Genomic DNA, 17977 nt, shown 5'->3' with positions numbered 1-17977 from the left:
TGGTTCTTGGTTTGCCGCTTCTTCCTGGAGTCGCTGTGACACTTGGAAAACTGGGACAAGAGGAATTTAAAGCATTAACTGCAGGGTACCACACCCTGATGCTTCAAATCACCTAACAGAGAGGAAAAGACTACCTGCTTACCAGCTACAGAATAAACATGGGGGTAAAAATGTTTCAAAAATTGCCCATTATTATATAAATACGAGTTATTTTTTTACAACCCCAGTGCAGTGTGATTCTCAACACCATGGACATTTGCGGAGAACAGCTCTTAGTGAACAGGCCTGTCCCACACGTTAAAAGATATTTTAGCGTTCCCTGATCCCTACCCACTAAATATTAACAGCACACTCTCTCCCTGTCACAACCTAAAACTTACCTGCTTCCCCATTCCCAGGGCTACAGTGGCAGGAAGATATTAAGACGTAATAGAGATTTACTCCACGTGATGCAAAACCTATGTTGCAGAGAAGCTCTGCAAAATCTGACTGCAATTTTAAACACACTAATGAGAGCTCTATTTAAAGAGCTACCCAATAGGCAGTTTTGTTGATGCTGTTGTTTTCTTACGCTTCACAATGTGTCTGCATCTGAAGACCTAATTTACTATGTGATAATAAGTTTGGCTTTTTCATCACTGCCAATCATTTTCTTCAAGCCTACCTCATGGGTCTGACGCAGCCCAAGTTGTACTGAGAACCATTTTGATGCATGCAAACTGTCTGTTATGTGCTCATGTCACCCTTGTGATTACTTGCTAGAAGGGTTAAAATTCAAAAGCTATAATCTCACATGCTTATGATTTTGCAACTGGATTTTACCAAGACACACCATCTATATATTCACAGCAGCAAAGGAATAAAATCTAGTCCCCTAGAAAAATAAACACTCACCTCCGCTTATCATTAAAGAAGTTTGGCTTCTCCGCCTGAACAATGACCACATCAAACAGGTCCCTCCAGTCTTTCCCAACGATATAACTCATCCCTTTGTCCCTAGGGCAACAAGTCAGCCAGGTTAGTCTAACATTGAAGGATTAACTATGTTTGTAACTTTTTCTTTCCAATTTCCAACTGCTAAAACAAATGGGATACAAGGAGTGTGCCAGAAGCTAGCAATGAAACACAGAGCAACTTACACAAAGCTACTGGGGCTATTGGTGATGAGAAACATCTTCTTGCCATGATCAGCCAGTTTGGCCAACACTGCACGGGTCTGCTCAGCATAGCAGATGTACTTTTCTAAGAGCAAGAGAAAAATTCACACACAGATTCAGCATGATTATTGGTCAATCTGCAAGTACTTTCTAAATGGGGGTATGGGTCCAGCACTGTCCTAGGCACAGGAGAGGGAATAAAGACCTTAAGGAAGAAGCTTTGCCCAGTGGAACATGGGTACATCTGGTGCATCAGTCACAAAGACCCTGCCTCCTCGGTCTAAGTGGAAACAACTAAGTGGCTATAGTTGCCAGCGCCTCTCTTTTTAAGTCAGAATTATGTCAAGTTCCAGGACAAAGAGGAGATGGCTAACATGCCAGGATGCCAGGTCCTTACAGAGCACTCATGCAGCCCCTGCTTAGCACCTGGAATGCAAAGTAAAATGCCGGCATGGTTGCACAAATAACGGAAGGCTGAAACTCTCTTTGCGATACTGCTGAGCACATACCAATGTCCGCTTCAATTGCTCTGTACATTATTCCTTTGATGTGGACGTCTCGAATTGAATCCTGCCAAAAGATACATTTCTAATCAGCGAAAATACAACTGAGATAGCCTGAGTAACAGTACATGTGAAATGGCAGTCATGGTAACTTCTATCCCTAGAAAGTCCGACAATCCAGGCACTACACAAAATTTAAATTCTGGTCCATTTTCTCTATTTTTTTTTTTGAGACAGAGCCTTGTTATATCAACCAGGCTGAAGTGCAGTGGTGCTGTCTCAGCTCAATGCAGCCTCTGCCTCCTGGGTTCAAGTGATTTTCCTGCCTCAGCCTCCAGAGTAGTTGGGATTACAGGTGCCCGCCAGCACACCAGGCTAATTTTTGTGTTTTTAATAGAGACGGAGTTTCACCATTTTGGTCAGGCTGGTCTCGAACTCCTGGCCTCAAGTAATCCGGCTGCCTTAGCTGCCCAAAGTGCTGGGATTGCAGGTGTGAGCCACCACACAAGGCCAATTCTGGTCCATTTTCATAGGCAGCCCCTTGTGAAAGCAAAAGTTTCCATGGTGATGGTGGCAATTTCCAGTGCAATTTCCAAAGAGTGTTTGGAAGAGGTAATTTCTGTGAATAATTCCGAATAAAGTCCCACAGGACACACGGTAATTTATATGCAGTATTGTGAACAAATGATCCCAGGCCATCTGGACAAAGGGAGTTATTGCTCTTTTATCTTTGTGCCCTTTCCGTCCCTAGACCCCAATGGCAAATTCTGTAACACGGAATGAGAGGCAGAGACAAACAGCTAACAGGTTTCTCCTTCTCTCTTTGGTGCCACCAGTAGGGCAACAAACTGGCAGTGAGACTGTAGCTCAGGTAGAGATATGGTCCAGGGAGAGGAAGAGGAGGTGGTTAAACCCTCTGTGGGTTCAGGAGTGTGGCAGCATGAGAGCTGGCAAGTGTCAAAAAAGGGTCCCCCTGGCAGGTGACACTGCACAGGGCCTCTACGTGGTGACATTCCTAGAGGCCTACGGACACTTTCTAGAGCCAGTAGTAGGAGACAGGGCTGCAGGCAAAATTGTGTCTAAGCCTTAGACTGTTGCTGGGAGATTTCTGTTAAGAGGGAGCACTTCTGGACTACAATCTCAACCTCAATTACCTTTCAGCACAAGCCTGATTCAATTTCACACCAGCAGCAGAAGGCAGTAGTTAAATGCAAGTCGGACTGCCTGGCTTAAAATCAAGGCTCTGCTATTTAACAGCTGTGTGACCTTGGGCAAGCAAGTCAACCTCACTGTGCCTCGATGTCCTTATTTGTAAAATGGTACAAATAGTGCCTACCTTGACATTATTATGAAGATTTAGTAAGTTAACATGCCTAAAGCACTCATAAGAACAGTGCCTGGGACCTAGTAAACTCTACACAAGTATTTGTTCTTGGTGGTAGTAACACTTGCAGTAAAAACTGAGCTTTCAAATCAACATCTCGCCTTACGAATGCACAGGGCTGCTACAAGTGACTCTTAGATTTTTAAAGACAAACTGTATATACAAGAGAACAGAAACTAAATACCTAAATTCAATTTGGATAATACCACACTGATATTGAGAAACTATAATTTATCCTCTACCTTCCTAAAACCCAGGATTCATGCTGCCAAAACTTAAATTTACTTATAAATACATAGCAAAAATATTTTAGTGTGTAAATATGTATCTTTAAAAAATATAAATATTTTAAATACATATATTGATAAATATATGTTGTAACTATGTAAATACATATAAAATAATATAAACATGTTTTAGTACTAAAATGTTCATACAGCTTAAAGAACATATATATATAAACATGTGAATATAAAATACACAAATAAATGTATAAATACAAATGATTTGTACAGTAAGTCCTTAACATCTTCAGTAGGTTCTTAGAAACTGCAACTCTGTGAAACAACATAAAGCAAAATCAATTTTTTTCCTTGTCAACATTAACATGACATTGAAGAAACTGGCGTTATTCAAGGATCTGTTGTACATGGTTTCACTTAAAGTCACGGTTGCCAAGAACCTATGGGCAACAGTAAGTATTCACATATGTTCACATAAACATTTACATTTGTCTACATCCCCCGTCCCCTAACTGGATTCTTGCATGGCTTTTGCAGGACTTTAGAAAGCCACATGGAACCTTTGTGGGCAAAGGAAAAAGGCATCCCCTCTGGGCAACTACAGTGGCACAAGTCCCCCAGCTGGGGGCTTGAATGTAACCTGTGTGATGAAGAGGCACCCTGGCCAGGCGTAGTGGCTCAAGCCTGTAATCCCAGTACTTTGGGAGGTTGAGGTGGGCCAATCACTTGAGGTTAGGAGTTGCACACGAGCCTGGCCAACATGGTGAAACCTCGTCTCTACTAAAAATACAAAAATTAGCCGGGCGTGGTGGCAGGCGCCTGTAATCCCAGCTACTTGGGAGGCTGAGGCAGGAGAATCACTTGAACCTGGGAGGTAGAGGTTGCAGTGAGCCATGATCACACCACTGCACTCCAGCCTGAGTGACAGAGCAAGACTCTGTTCAAAAAAAAAAAGAGGAGGCACCGCCTTGCTTGGGCAGACTCAGGAGCGAGTGGGTACAGGCCGGACTTCCATCCCCATCATCCCTTTGGCCAAGTGCACAGGCTCTGGCCTTGGCCTTCTGGTCAGAAAGGATCAAAAATCGAGATAACAGTGTCAGCACCATCTTGTTTTAACAAAAATTTTGACTGATTTCCAATTCTCCTGATGTAACAACATCTTTCTTATAATGTTCAAGGTTAAACCGCATATAAGAGTTCCCAGCTAAGAGACTATTTAAAACACCTAACCTAGAAAGGAGGTTCAAGGCTCTGTGACTCCCACTGCAAAGCTGAAACAGACTCAGCACCGTGATCTCTCACTGTGGATACAACCTTGACATCTTTGTACAGATGCACAGGCTCATAGTCGATGTTGTTCTTAAGGAAGTATTCATTCACACAGGACAGGAGGGTCATCTCGGGCAGGGAGAAGATGTCCATGAACTGCTTCATCGTGTTTCCATGAGAGCTCTGTAGACAGGGAGGAAGGAGTGCTTTAGAAACAGGGGCAGAGCTATGAAGCACCAGGAACAGCAGGAAGACTTCTCAGCGACTAAACGAGATTCCCATCATCAACACAAAAGAGGAAAGTTCTAATAATAAAATAATAAAATGGGCCAGGCGTGGTGGCTCACGCCTGTAATCCCAGCACTTTGGGAGGCCAAGGCAGGTGGATCACCTGAGGTCAAGAGTTCAAGATCAGCCTGGACAACATCGTGAAACCCCATCTCTACTAAAAAATACAAAAATTAGCCGGGCATGGTGGTGCGTGCCTGTAATCCCAGCTACTCAGGAGGCTGAGGCAGGAGAATCGCTTGAACCCAAGAGGTGGAGGTTGCAGTGCGGAGATGGCACCATTGCACTCCAGCCTGGGCAACAGAGCAAAACCTTGCCTTAAAAAAAAAAAAAAAAAAAAAAAAAAAACAGGTAAAATGTTCCCCTTGTTCCTTATCATTCACAGCAGAGCTGATGTCTCACTCTAAGTATAACTAGGATATCGACAGAAATGCCCTGACTTCTCCCAGAGAGTCTAATCACCCTTCCCCTCCCGATTTTTCCTGTGACCAGTCCCACTTCCGGTTCACACTCTTTCAGGAAGCACAGAGGAAAGTCAGCAAACAAATTATTGCCCATAATGACACAAAAACGCACGTAACTCTCCTGAACTGGAGCACACCCTCACAGCCCATATTTGAGCTTAAAAAAGAGCTTTTCTCTGAATGCTTGCAATTTACACTATAGATTCTCCTCAACTTATGATGGGGTTACATTCTGATAAACCCACTGTAAAAGATGCACTGATACATCTAACCTACCAAACATCATGGCTCAGCCTAGCCTATCTTAAGCATTCTCAGAACATTTATATCAGCCTATAAAGGCTCATTTATATTAGCCTTTATTATACGGTGTTGAGTGTCTCATATAATTTATTGAATACTGTAATTTACATTGAAATTACAATGGCTTTGCACCATTGTAAAGTCAAAAAGTTCTAAGTAGAATCATTGTTAAGTCAGGGGCCATCTGTACTAAGTTTAGTAACTGACCGGGCATCTTCCATTTCATTTTGACAAAGCAAGTAAGTGAGTGCATCTAATAAGACAAGAAGCAAAAATTCTGAGTGGAAAGAGAACCACAAAAGTTAGAAAAGCAGAGGTTTCCCTAAAGGTAAACAGGGTGGCTGTGTAGCCATCAGCTCTGGCATTTCACAGCCATTCGCCAGGGGAAGCAGTAGCTGTCACCACTGACAGCCCCAATCTGTTCTGGAGTCCACTCCAGAAACTAGGGACATTCCTGGAGATGGGGTGGCAAACGGGGTAGGTATGTGGGAGGTAATAACAGCCTTCACCAGGTGTGGAGGAAGGGCTTCAGAAAGGAGAATCATGAAAGAATCTGGGGGTGTCCCCTGCAAACACTGGTCTCTCTCAACACACAATCTCAAATTTCATATGAGCAGTAGGTAAGTTCGACAAGGCCATGTTTCAAGAAGGAAAAAGGCGGCTTTAAATGAATAAAGTGCTGCTCGTTACCTTTCCATAAAAGTCGCTCATCTGCTCCAAAGGCACATGGGACCCCTCGTACATTTCAATGACTTCTTCATCCGGGACAACACTGAGGCCTCTGGAAAAATCAGATGGTGCAGTTAAAAAGCTCAACTAGAGAGACCAATGATTTTCACACCCCTGTGCAGTGCTGGGATTTTTCAATTGAGGTGCAAGACACTGTCGTAATGACGAGGCCAAATGTGCCACAAGTAAATGCTACAAATATCAGGTAAGATGCTACTACGTTTACTACTACTACTGTTCTAACAAGAACAGTAACGGGAGGAGGAATAATAGTTAATATTACATGGCACGTACTATAGGCCAGATATGAATTACACCCAGTCATCCATGTAATTCTCAACCGTCCTAGGAGGGAGGCACTATTATTCTTCTCATTTCCAGCTGAGGTAACTGAAGCACAGAAAGGTCATGTACCTGTTCAAGGTCACCAAAGTAGGAAGTGGTGGGTCAAGATTATAACCCAGGCTTTCTGGCTCTATGGCCCAGGCTCTTACACCACTAAGGCACAAGGCTTCCTAATGACTTGCTTTGGGGTGGGCTGGCTTTTGTTTTAATGTATTTAATATATTAGGACAGAGAAAGGTTGTTTTTGTCTCCATCAGACATCCTCCTGCCCTCCAATACTCTAGCCTGGGATAGGTGCTGATTTGGTTTGGCTGTGTCTCCACCTAAATCTCATCTTGAATTGTAGCTCCAATAATTCCCACAGGTTGTGGGAGGGAGTTGGTGGGAGATCACTGAATCACCGGAGCTGTTTCCCCCATACTGTTCTCGTGGTAGTGAGTAAGCCTCACGAGATCTGATGATTTTATTAGGGGTCTCCCCTTTCACTTGGCTCTCATTCTGTCTTGCCTGCCACCATGTAAGGCATGCCTTTCACCTTCCGCCGTGACTGTGAGGCCTCCCCAGCTATGTGGAACTGTGAGTCCACTAAGCCTCTTTTTCTTTATAAATTACCCAGTCTCAGGTATGTCTTTATCAGCAGCGTAAGAACAGACTAATACAAGTGCTGAGAATGGAAATTGCCACACCCAAGGCTCAGTGGACTAAACCCCGTGACATGAGGCAGGAAGCCCTGTGGCACCACCACCTTGGAGAGGCAATGACCCTGAATGCTTTGTGACACTGAAGGCCAGTTTCCTCATCTACCATCTGCCTGCCTCGGGAATCTGCAAATGAATCTACTTCTTCCACATACAAAAAAAAAAAAAATGAATTGTGAAGTCAGTGGCCAGGGTTTCACTCCTGCCTCTGCCACCAGTGACTAGAGCAGGTGCCTTCACCTGTTCAGCTGGACTCATCCACTCTCAAGCGTCAGGAGGGGAAACACCTGCTCTTCTACCCCTTCTGTGGAGGAGAAAGTGCTTGAGAAATAGACACCGATGATTACGACACTACAGACTGAATAGTACAGGAAATGTCACGCTGTGCTACAGCAGGAGTATAAATAATTCAAGAAGAATTTTAGTTACTAACACAACAGGTTGCTTAGCGTACAAAACCACATGGTCCACAGTAAAACCTACGTACGATATCATTTATGTTTTGCTATGTAACATTAACAAAAAGATCACTTCAACCTCTTTCCTCCCGTCTCCATCACCCATATTACTTTAAAAAGTTATCTGAGTGGATTCATTAATATTTTGCCTCTGATCTTGATTAATCTGTTACAACTACCAGCCTTTGAAAAAAGTAGAAACACTGGACTCCCTTTATCTTTGCTCCAGAAATAAGATAAGACTGGCACTAAGCCAGATCGTTCGAGGCAGTGACCTTGGAAATCAGCCCTTGCTGAGCAGCAGCAGTCACGTGTCCACACTGCTAAGGCTCTCACACTGGAGAGAAAATATAAAAAGTGAAGTGATTCGGCCAGGTCAGAGTTACTTCTCTGCCCTTTGGAAGCCACTGCTGTCTCTAAGGCACAGGCACAGCCACCCAGGCTGCATCCACAAGAGCCAAACAATCAAATGGCAACTCAGAAGAGGCACTGAAATCTGCCAGCTGAATTCCCCAAGCAGCAGCTGCATCAAACCAAGAGCCAAACACAACTGCAGCAGGCATGGGCAGACTGCCCGGCCACATCTGAATGCAGCCTCGACCAGCACTGAAATCGAAGTGGAAGCTCCTTTTCCCCCGCTCAGAGTGAGAAACACGAGGTTAGGAGCACAGATCTGAATGAGTCTGCAAGGGCTTCAAATCCCCACTCCCTTCATCACTAGGGATATTACCTTGACAAGTAATTTATCCCTTTTGGGCCTCAAAGTCTTCATTCTTAAAGCAGGAAACTATAAAAGTGCCTACTTCCTGATGTCACTGAGATCACAGGAGCTACTACATATAGAATAGCTGGTGTATGGTAAGCACTGTAGAGAGGTTTCACTAGTGTGGCTGTGAAGGGAACCACCCCAGCTTTTCACAAGGTTCCTAGTAAAAACTTAAAATGTAGGTACAAAAATGGGGCTGTGGTGGGGGACCCCTCTCCACCTTCCCAGTCGGCAGCACTCACTGCTATGGGCCAAACATCATAAAATTCACCCCGGTGTAGGGACTGGAGACCTGCATCAGCGCTTAGAAACAAACTAGGCTGAGATGGACACTTTCTTCCCACCTTCTCTCATTCATGGCCCCTTCTGGAGTGAAAGAGAAGAAAGTGACATTTCTGCAGGCTCCAGTTCTTAAACCACTAAGGTACAAAGCTTCCTAATGACTTGCTTTGGGGTGGGCTGGCTTTTCTTTTTTTTTTTTTTAACATATTTAACACATTGGGAGACAAAAAGGCTGTTTTTGTCTCCATCAGACATCCTCCTGCCCTCTAATATTCTTCCCTGAGACAGGTGCTAAGAGTGGAAATGGCCACACACAAGGCTCAGTGACATAAGGCAGGAAGCCCAGTGGCACCACCCTGTATTTTGGGCCCTGTGCAGATATGCTTCATCTTCACAAGCTGCCCCTTAGGCAGGGACTGGAATCATGCCTGCTTTACACGAGGAAACCAAGGCTTTCAGAGGGTCCAGAGATTGCTCAAGACCATACACACATGAGCCGTGGAGCTGGGGTTTGCACCCAGGAAGTGTGAGTGACTCGAGTCCACACACTCCCTCCAGAGGCCAGCTCCCTCAACACCCCTCTCAGCAGCGAAGCAACAGTGAACTTCCTACAGCCTCATTCTGAACGCTCCTTCCCCCGAATGCCTCAGTGGCTCTTTCTACTGTCCACACTCCTTGACACAATGGACAGTGTATATACAAGAAACAAGGCAATTCTTCTCCTGTGAACCCCACGAGAAGAGAGGGGAGAAAGGGCATTTCAGGCTGAGAGAGTGAGCAGAGGACTCACCACAAGTTGGCCATGGAGGGTGGGTAGGATTTCAAGAAGCAGAGAGGAAGGAAAACTGCACCCTGGCTGAACTCCAGCAGGAGCAAGTGCCAGGTGACAAGAAAGAAGACGCCAAGGGAAAAGAATCCCTGTGCTGTCTTCACCAGCCCGGGCATCCTCTCTTCATAGTAATGGTTCAAGACCAAACACATGACCCAAGTCATTCTGATGAGATTCAGTCCTGAGACTCCGGCGGAATGTGGAGAAACAAAGCTCCTCTGTTCCTCTTGACCTGGAGCTGGGGGGGATGTGGGCCTGGAGTCCCAGGGGTCACTAAGGAGGGGCTTGCCTGAGAGTGAGCCAAGTCAGAGAGCAAGGCCAAGAGATGGAAAGAGTTCTGAAAATAGTAATTTGGCCCCTAGAGCCAGCCACACTTGCAAACTCACTCTGTCTGTGGACTGTACAATAAGTTTCTGAGCCAGTTTGAGTTTCAGTCACTTGCAACCAAGAGTCTTGACCAACATAGGAAGTTAAGGAGCTGTGTATGGAAGAAGAGGAAGCGAAGGGTTTAAAGCAGGTTGATAAAAATCTCAAACCTAAGCCTAAGCATATGGCTTAGCCTTTATTCTGCAGAGAGCAGGGAGCCATCCAGGGATTCAGAGGAGGGGATTATCGGGAGTAATGATTTAGGGAATCAGTCTGGCAAGAATGTCCAGGATGGAGTGCACTGCAGCAAACCCCAAGATCCCAGGAGAGAAGGGGTAAGTGTCTAGGGAGGGGCCGACAGCAGAAACAAAGATGGAGAGACAGAACAAAGACACCTGGGGAGGATTCTCATGAACATGCATAACCTTGCCTTCTTCATACTCGCCCCCACCTTCACCATTGCAATAATAATTCTGGGAAAACATTAGGAGCTATGAGTAAGGGAACAAATGAATGTTCATTTAAGAGGTTTAGAGAAAGAAAAAACTAAAAGTTGGAATATGTTAAATGTAGCAACAACTTTAAAATATACGTTAAAAATCTGTTGGGAATGGTACAATCTGGAGGTCAACTGAGTCATTTCAAAAGCCTTCAAATGAATGAACAACCTTCACCTGGCAATTTCACTTACAAAGATTTTTCCTAAGAAAATGAGACACATGCACAAAAATGTATTAATTATATTTAATATACATGTTACTTACAAAATAAATGAAAAGTTTTTTTTTTTTTTTTTAACTTTTAGGTTCAGGGGTACACGTGCAGGTTTGTCATATAGGTAAATTCATGTCATGGGGGTTTGTTGTAGATATTTCATTACCCAGCTACTAAGCCCTAGTACCCTACCCATCAGTTATTTTTCCTGATCCTCTCCCTCCTCCCACCCTCCATCCTCCAGTAGACCCCAGAGTCTATTGTTCACCTCTGTGTGCTCATGAGTTCTCATCATTTAGCTTCCACTTGTGAGAACACACAGTATTTGGCTTCCTGTTCCTGGATTAGTTTGCTAAGGATAATGGCCTCCAGCTCCATCCATGTTCCCGCAAAAGATGTGATCTTGTTGGAAAGATTATTTGTAATTGTCCATACTAAAATAGATTCATTACCCCCCAAAAAAATGTGTTGAGGGACTCCAACTATCCCTTATACCTTCAAAAAGGCCACACAGCATGGTGGCCAAGAGCACAGACTCTGGTCCCAGGCTGCCTGGGTCTGAATTCTAGCCCAGGCAATTATTTGCTGTGTGACCTTGGGGCAAGCTACTTAACACCTCTGGCACTAATAATAGTACCTACTTCATATAGTTATTTTGAGGATTAAATGAGTTAACTCAAATAAAACCCTTATAACAGTGCCTGTCCCATAGTAAGATTCAATATTTGCTAGTCACTGTTAGTAATATTATTACCATCATCACCACCACTTCCTCTCCATCCTGAAACACCATTAAAGTGAGAGTAAAAACAGTCAAAGGAAATGAGAGTAGAGACGTCAATAGACAAGACATTTCCACAAGACACTGGAAGACAAACAGTGGATGCAAAGAAGGTATCTGACTTAACACTGACAACAGAGGCCTGCAAGGGTACACCCAGGACAAGAACTGATTCCCTACCACAAGCTACAGAAAGGCTCAGCACAAGGAGGCACCAGGAAGCTACTGGAGGATACACTCCAGCAAAATGAGGGAGGAAAGCCAGAGAGAGGAAGAGAAGGGAACTCGAAACAGGGAAAGCAGTGAAGGGAAGTCCCAAGACAAGCAACCAAACCAGATCAGACCAGGAGGGGAGAGTCAATTTTTAAAAACAAAAGTGACAGATTATTGAAAACATTTGAATTATTGGAAAATAAATACATGCCTGACATTTGTAATGGACCATTTGGAAAAAATGAGAGATTCCTACACAGAAAACTAGGCCAACAAAAACTGAGATTATTATTAAAATCTAAGAAAAACAAAATGTCGTACAAGAAAGAAAATAATCGCACTGCACTACCTGGCTTAAGAGTAAACCAGCTGGGCACGGTGGCTCACAGTTGTAATCCCAGCACTTTGGGAGGCTGAGGCGGGCAGATCACCTGAAATCAGGAGTTCAAGACCAGCCTGGCCAACATGGTGAAGCTCCATCTCTACTAAAAATACAAAACTAGCCGGGCATGGTGGCACATGCCTGTAATCCCAGCTCTTTGGGAGGGTAAGGTAGGAGAATCACTTGAACCTGGGAGGCAGAGATTTCAGTGAGCTGAGATCTCGCCACTGCACTGCAGCCTGGGTGACAAGAGGGAGACTCCGTCTCAATAACAACAACTATAAAAAGTGAACCAGATAAGACCTTCTAAGTCATAATGTAAACAGTGACCAGTACAACCACCAAAAACTGAGATCTGAATGAGATGAGAGGAATGAGACTGGAGAAGTGGGAGGAGGTGCCAGAAAGCTAAGTCCTTATCTATCACAGCAGGGACAATGTCCGGAATTAATAAATTAGGAAATAGAAGAATGAGCACGTTACTTAAAAAATCTAAAGACTTTAAAGGTTTTAGGGGCAGCGGGGAGCACAGAAGATTGCTGCTGACCCCCGTGACACCTTTAATCCTGTTTCACTGTGTGACTCTATCCATGTTTCACTTTGATTTTAAAAGCAAATAAGCATTAATTTTAACAGTTTGTGAGAGAAGAACGTAAGCTAAGATGTGCATACTTTTAAGTATAAGCTGTACAATACAAATCACACTCCTAAATCCCCTTCCAAATTAGAGAATTAAAAAAGGCAAAAATCCTCCGTTTTAAAAATTATAAAGATGGCCAGGTGTGGTGGCTCACGCCTATAATCCCAGCACTTTGGGAGGCTGAGGCAGGCAGATCACTTGGGGTCAGGAGTTTGAGACCAGCCTGGCTAATATGGTGAAACCCTGTCTCTATTAAAAATATAAAAATTAGCCAGGCATGGTGACACGTGCCTATGGTCCCAGCTAATCAGGAGGTTGGGGCAGGAGAATTGCTTGAACCTGGGAGGCAGAGGCTGCAGTGAGCCTAGATTGTTTCACTGTGCTACAGCCTGGGCATCGCAGCAAGACTCCATCTCATTAAAAAAAAAAAAAAAAGTTACAAAGATTTCCAGCTATGAATAGACCAAAAAAAAAAAAAGTCTCAATATCCAAACCACCCAAATACCATGGTGGGAAGGAGAACCGTGTTCCCTCACCCCCATAGCCCTCTTGCTCCAAGCCTCCTCATCAGGACCTCCCTCAGCTTGCCAGCCAGCAGCCCTGGAAAACCATTCCTCCCTCCAGTCCTCCCGACTGCTCCCTATCTCTGAGCACATTTTTTTTTTTTTTTTTTTTTTTTTGACACGGAGTCTCGCTCTGTCGCCCAGGCTGGAGTGCAGTGGTGCGATCTCAGCTCACTGCAGCTCCGCCTCCCGGGTTCACACCATTCTCCTGCCTCAGTCTCCCCCAGCAGCTGGGACTACAAGCGGCCACCACCATGCCTGGCTAATTTTTTGTATTTTTAATAGAGATAGGGTTTCACCGTGTTAGCCAGGATGGTCTTGATCTCCTGACCTCATGATCCACCCGCCTCGGCCTCCCAAAGTGCTGGGGTTACAGGCATGAGCCACTGTGCCTGGCCACCTCTGAGCACATTTCCATCATCACCTCTGTCACTCCGAACTGCAGTCAAGTTTACTTACATGACTTCCCAACCACACTCTGAGCTCCTTGAGGACATCAGTGCAAACCAAGCCCTTAGCACCTATCTTGGTAGCAAGGCCTCAACAAATGCTCTTGAATAAGTGAGTGAATGGATGAATCATATCCACACTACAGCCCTCCTCATCACTAAACAGTCAGAGGGTCCTGAAACCCAAAGCACCTGGTTACTTCATGTAAATTAAATGTATCTCCTCTTACTCTTACCTGTAGACAGTTCCCAGCTGGATATAATGAAAAGCATCGATCTTCATTAATACTGCCTTTAAAAACATAAACATATGCACATGTAAATAATGTATAACCATTTGCATATTACATGAGCCTTCCAGGTGTCGTCATAAATCCTATCAACATTAGGCTGCCCTAACAAGGAAGCACACTGTACGTTCCTGAAAGGGTTGCTTGTTAATTAATGTGCTATACAGCTCTTTAAAGAAATGGCCTATCTGCAAAAGACAGGGGAAAAAAATAGATATGGCAAGTGGTTCTTCCTCAAAACACCAAAATGACTACTAGAAATAAACAGTACCTCCTAAATAGCTAAATGCATTTATGCTTTTCTAATACATAGTTTCTTCCAGAAGATTCTATCCAAAGATATGTGAATAATTTGGTTCTGCAGTCCCAAATAACATAATTTAAAACTAATTTGCCCATTCAGTAAAGTACCAAGAGTACATTTCATTTCCAAACATCATTAAACCACAGAAAAACAGGAGAAGTAAACCTACCCGCTGCACATCATAATGAAGTCCACGAATTGCAAAATTTGGGTCGTACTCATACTTCCTGATTTCTGCTGGATACTAAGAAAGAAGAAAGGAACTGGTTTTAGCCAACAATGTGCTAAGTGCAGGATCCTGTCCAGATCTGGCCCTCATACAAAGGCTGAGGTAGTTGATACACCAGTAGGAAGTTGGAGTCAGAACAGGCAGACCACAGCTTGTCCCTCCGCTTCCAGTCCAAGCGCCTCCCAGCAAGCACCCCGGCCAGAGCCTTCCATCCTGCCCTGCACCCTGTCTATCTGCCCAAGCACAGGCTGGGCCTCATTCCCTCCCCTGCCAACTTCTCTCAACTCTCTCCTCTCTTTCCCTCCCCTACCTGTGTTCCTAGACTCCCAGATCCCTAAGACCCCAGCAACACATCGGCTTCAACCTCCACCCATCACTCCCAGCTTTTATCTTCAAGGCTGCTGTGGAGAGGCTGGAAAGTGCCTTCTAATACTGGAAGCACAACTTTGCTCAAACTCATTGTCAGCCATCCATTCAACTCATATATGAGCACCTTGATGTGGCAGGCCCCTGGACGGCCCCATTACCAGGTTTCATGGAGAGCCCTAAGGTGAAAACTTCTGAGAGTGGGGCCTCTCCACAGAGCTTTCATTGCTCTTCTCATCTGGACAGCTGGGCAACCCCATGGCTGTCAGACACAGCATTCCCAACACCAGGCCTAGGGAGGCCCTTCCTTGGCACATGGATTACAGTTACTATCCAGCACTCTGTCTCAGAACAGTTGTGAAGGCAGCAGATACGGTTTGGCTCTATGTTCCCAGCCAAGTCTCATCTTGAATTGCAGTTCCCATAATCCCCACGTATTGTGGGAGGGACCTGGCAGAAGACAATTGACTCACAGGGGCGGTTTCCCCATACTCACAAGAGCTGACTGTTTTATACGGGGAAACCAGGGGAAACCCCTTCACTTGGTTATCATTCTCTCTCTTGCCTGTGCCAATGTAAGATGTGCCTTTCGCCTTCCGTCATGGTTGTGAGGCCTCCCCGGCCACACAGAACTGTGAGTCCATTAAACCTTCTCTTATTTATAAATTACCCGGCCTTGGGTAAGTCTTTATCAGCAGCGTGAAAACAAACTAATACAGCAGCCCAGCTCCCTTGGTATTTCCTATTCTCAAGCCATTCCTCACACTACACAGAATTGCTGGCTCCTCCTTATCTACTGCACCAGGTATCCAAGTCCTTACTTCTCTCCCTAAATCTCAGAATTAGGACACCAGCTACCTTGTGGATGGCACTGATCTGTGGGCACCATTTCTGCTGCTACAACATGGCAGGCCCCACCATCCCCATTTTATTCAGAGGGACATCAGAGGTTCTGAATGAAACAAGCTAGTGTATGGTGGGCAGAGAATCAGGCTAGGCTGGGGCCTTCTCCCCTGCTCTCTTCACTGCCCCTCTGCCCTCAGACCACAGGCCTGCGGACAGAACGTCTATTCCTGAGTCTAGAGAGGCCACATCACTAGGACCTTCCAATTGTGATGCAAGTTGCTTAAGTTAAAACCCAGACAACTATTAAATGCCCAGGAAACCTCCTTCCATGGCTGAGCTGCTAATATTTCATGGCCAAGGTTCCATTTGTACAAGAACATTTCCTGGGACCAGCAGGCTGACCCGCATGTGGCGATTTTTCAAGTCAGGCTACATGAAGCACTTAACTCAAATGTCACATTTGGGATCATTTATCCACCACCAGCCATGTGTGCCAAGAAATCACCAAACTGACATTTCCACCATGGGCGTTTCCAAGAATTGAGAACCCTGTGTATGGTCCTGCATTTTTGCAGACATACCTGACAAGCTGACACAGAACCCAACGCCTAGCACCGTGGATCTGCTTACTGAAGGGGGGCCAAGGGACTTCAGCAGCTCTGCAATCTCCTGTTAAACTTGTGACTGATGGATGAATAAGAGGGCACACAGGAAAGAAATATTTTAATATGTCACTGAGAGAGGTGCCTTCACTGAGCATTTGCTATGTGCCACACACTAGACACTTTCTATGACTTTCTTTATCCCTCACTACACCATCACAAAGGAAGCAGGGCATCTCAAGTCTATTTTACTATTGAATAATCTGAAGATCAACGGCAAGGAATTTGCCCAAGGTCACACAGCTAGATAGCGGTCGAGCCAGTATTTGAACCCAGGTCTGTGTCACACCCAAGTCCACCCCCAACCACCACATAATCAATTGTGAACCAACTCTAAGCCACCATATACTGGACACTCATAGCCTCCCTGTGACAGCAGCACCTCAGAGGGGCTCAACAAGTTTGCTGAAAGCCTTTGCAGTTACGAGTGGAGCAACAACTATTTTAGTTGACTGCTGGCACTTATATTGAGAGTGTTTACTGCTGAAAAGTCTGCTGGTTCTTTCTTTGAATGAGGCTTATCTGGGCTCCCCAGCAGGACATGCCCTCCACACACTCACATTCCCTTTGCCTCTCACTCTCAATGTTATTCTTGGGGAGCCACCTCTGAGAAATACACAATGTTTATTTGGTCCAAAGACCATAGTGAGTGACTATATGAGTCCATTCTCACGTTGCTAATAAACACATACCTGAGACTGGGTAATTTATAAAGCGAAGAGGTTTAATGGACTCACAGTTCCACATGGCTGGGGAGACCTCACAATCATGGAGGAAAGTCACATCTTACATGGCAGCAGGCAAGAGAGCTTGTGCAGGAGAACTCGCCTTTATAAAACCATTAGATTTCTTGAGACTTATTCACTATCGCAGAAAAACCCACCCCCATGATTCAATTACCTCCCACTAGCCCCCTCCCATGACACGTGGGGATTATGGAAACTACAATTCAAGATGAGATTTGGGTGGAGACACAGACAAACCCTATCAATGACCTTGAAAACTGTCAGATGCAGCTGGAAAAGCCGCAACAGGACAATGTCATAATGAAGAATATAGGTTCCGAGGCTGAGAGACCAGGCGTCAAATCCTGGTCCCGCCATGTGCGAGCTGGGTGACTCTGGGCGAGGTCGTCTGTCCCTCTGGTTTTCTCATCTACAAAGTAAAGATAACAAGAATCCCATCCTTTTGGGAAGTGCAAAGGATTCAGACCAAAAATGTGTGTGGCAAGTCAGGGCAGTGCCTGGCACATGGCAAGTGCTCAATAAAATGGAGCGGCTTTGCTGGATTGGGAACTGGCAGCCTGGGGTTTTAGGTCCACCCTACAAGGCCCTGTTACTCTCCTGTATGACTTTAGGTAAGTCTTCTCCAAGGCCTCTTCTAGTCGAACCATTTTGACTAGGGTCTATGCTCTACCCCTGCCCCAAAATTGTAATCTCCCCATACAACCAACCT

The 17977-nt window shown here is 44.9% G+C and overlaps 1 protein-coding gene across 2 annotated transcripts in view; it reads right to left on the bottom strand.

Moving 5' to 3' along the window:
- LOC105497730 (5'-nucleotidase domain containing 3) overlaps positions 1-17977 on the bottom strand; it is a 69299-nt gene that overhangs the window by 19791 nt on the left and 31531 nt on the right. For both annotated transcript variants that reach the window (XR_011608913.1, XM_011769053.3), the window contains exons 3-9: positions 14589-14663; positions 14062-14117; positions 6301-6391; positions 4601-4738; positions 1667-1727; positions 1140-1242; positions 895-996 (exon numbers count right to left, since the gene is read on the bottom strand). Coding sequence is in view for 1 of the 2 variants with exons in the window: in XM_011769053.3 (XP_011767355.2) it covers positions 895-996; positions 1140-1242; positions 1667-1727; positions 4601-4738; positions 6301-6391; positions 14062-14117; positions 14589-14663 (626 nt within the window). In the remaining variant the exon portion in view is untranslated. The remainder of the gene's footprint in view (positions 1-894; positions 997-1139; positions 1243-1666; positions 1728-4600; positions 4739-6300; positions 6392-14061; positions 14118-14588; positions 14664-17977) is intronic.

The sequence above is a fragment of the Macaca nemestrina genome, chromosome 10 (assembly GCF_043159975.1).
Source record: "Macaca nemestrina isolate mMacNem1 chromosome 10, mMacNem.hap1, whole genome shotgun sequence".
NCBI classification, from domain to species: Eukaryota; Metazoa; Chordata; class Mammalia; order Primates; family Cercopithecidae; genus Macaca; species Macaca nemestrina.
The sequence above is the reverse complement of the archived record's forward strand: the minus strand, read 5'-3'. Positions and strand labels throughout refer to the sequence as shown.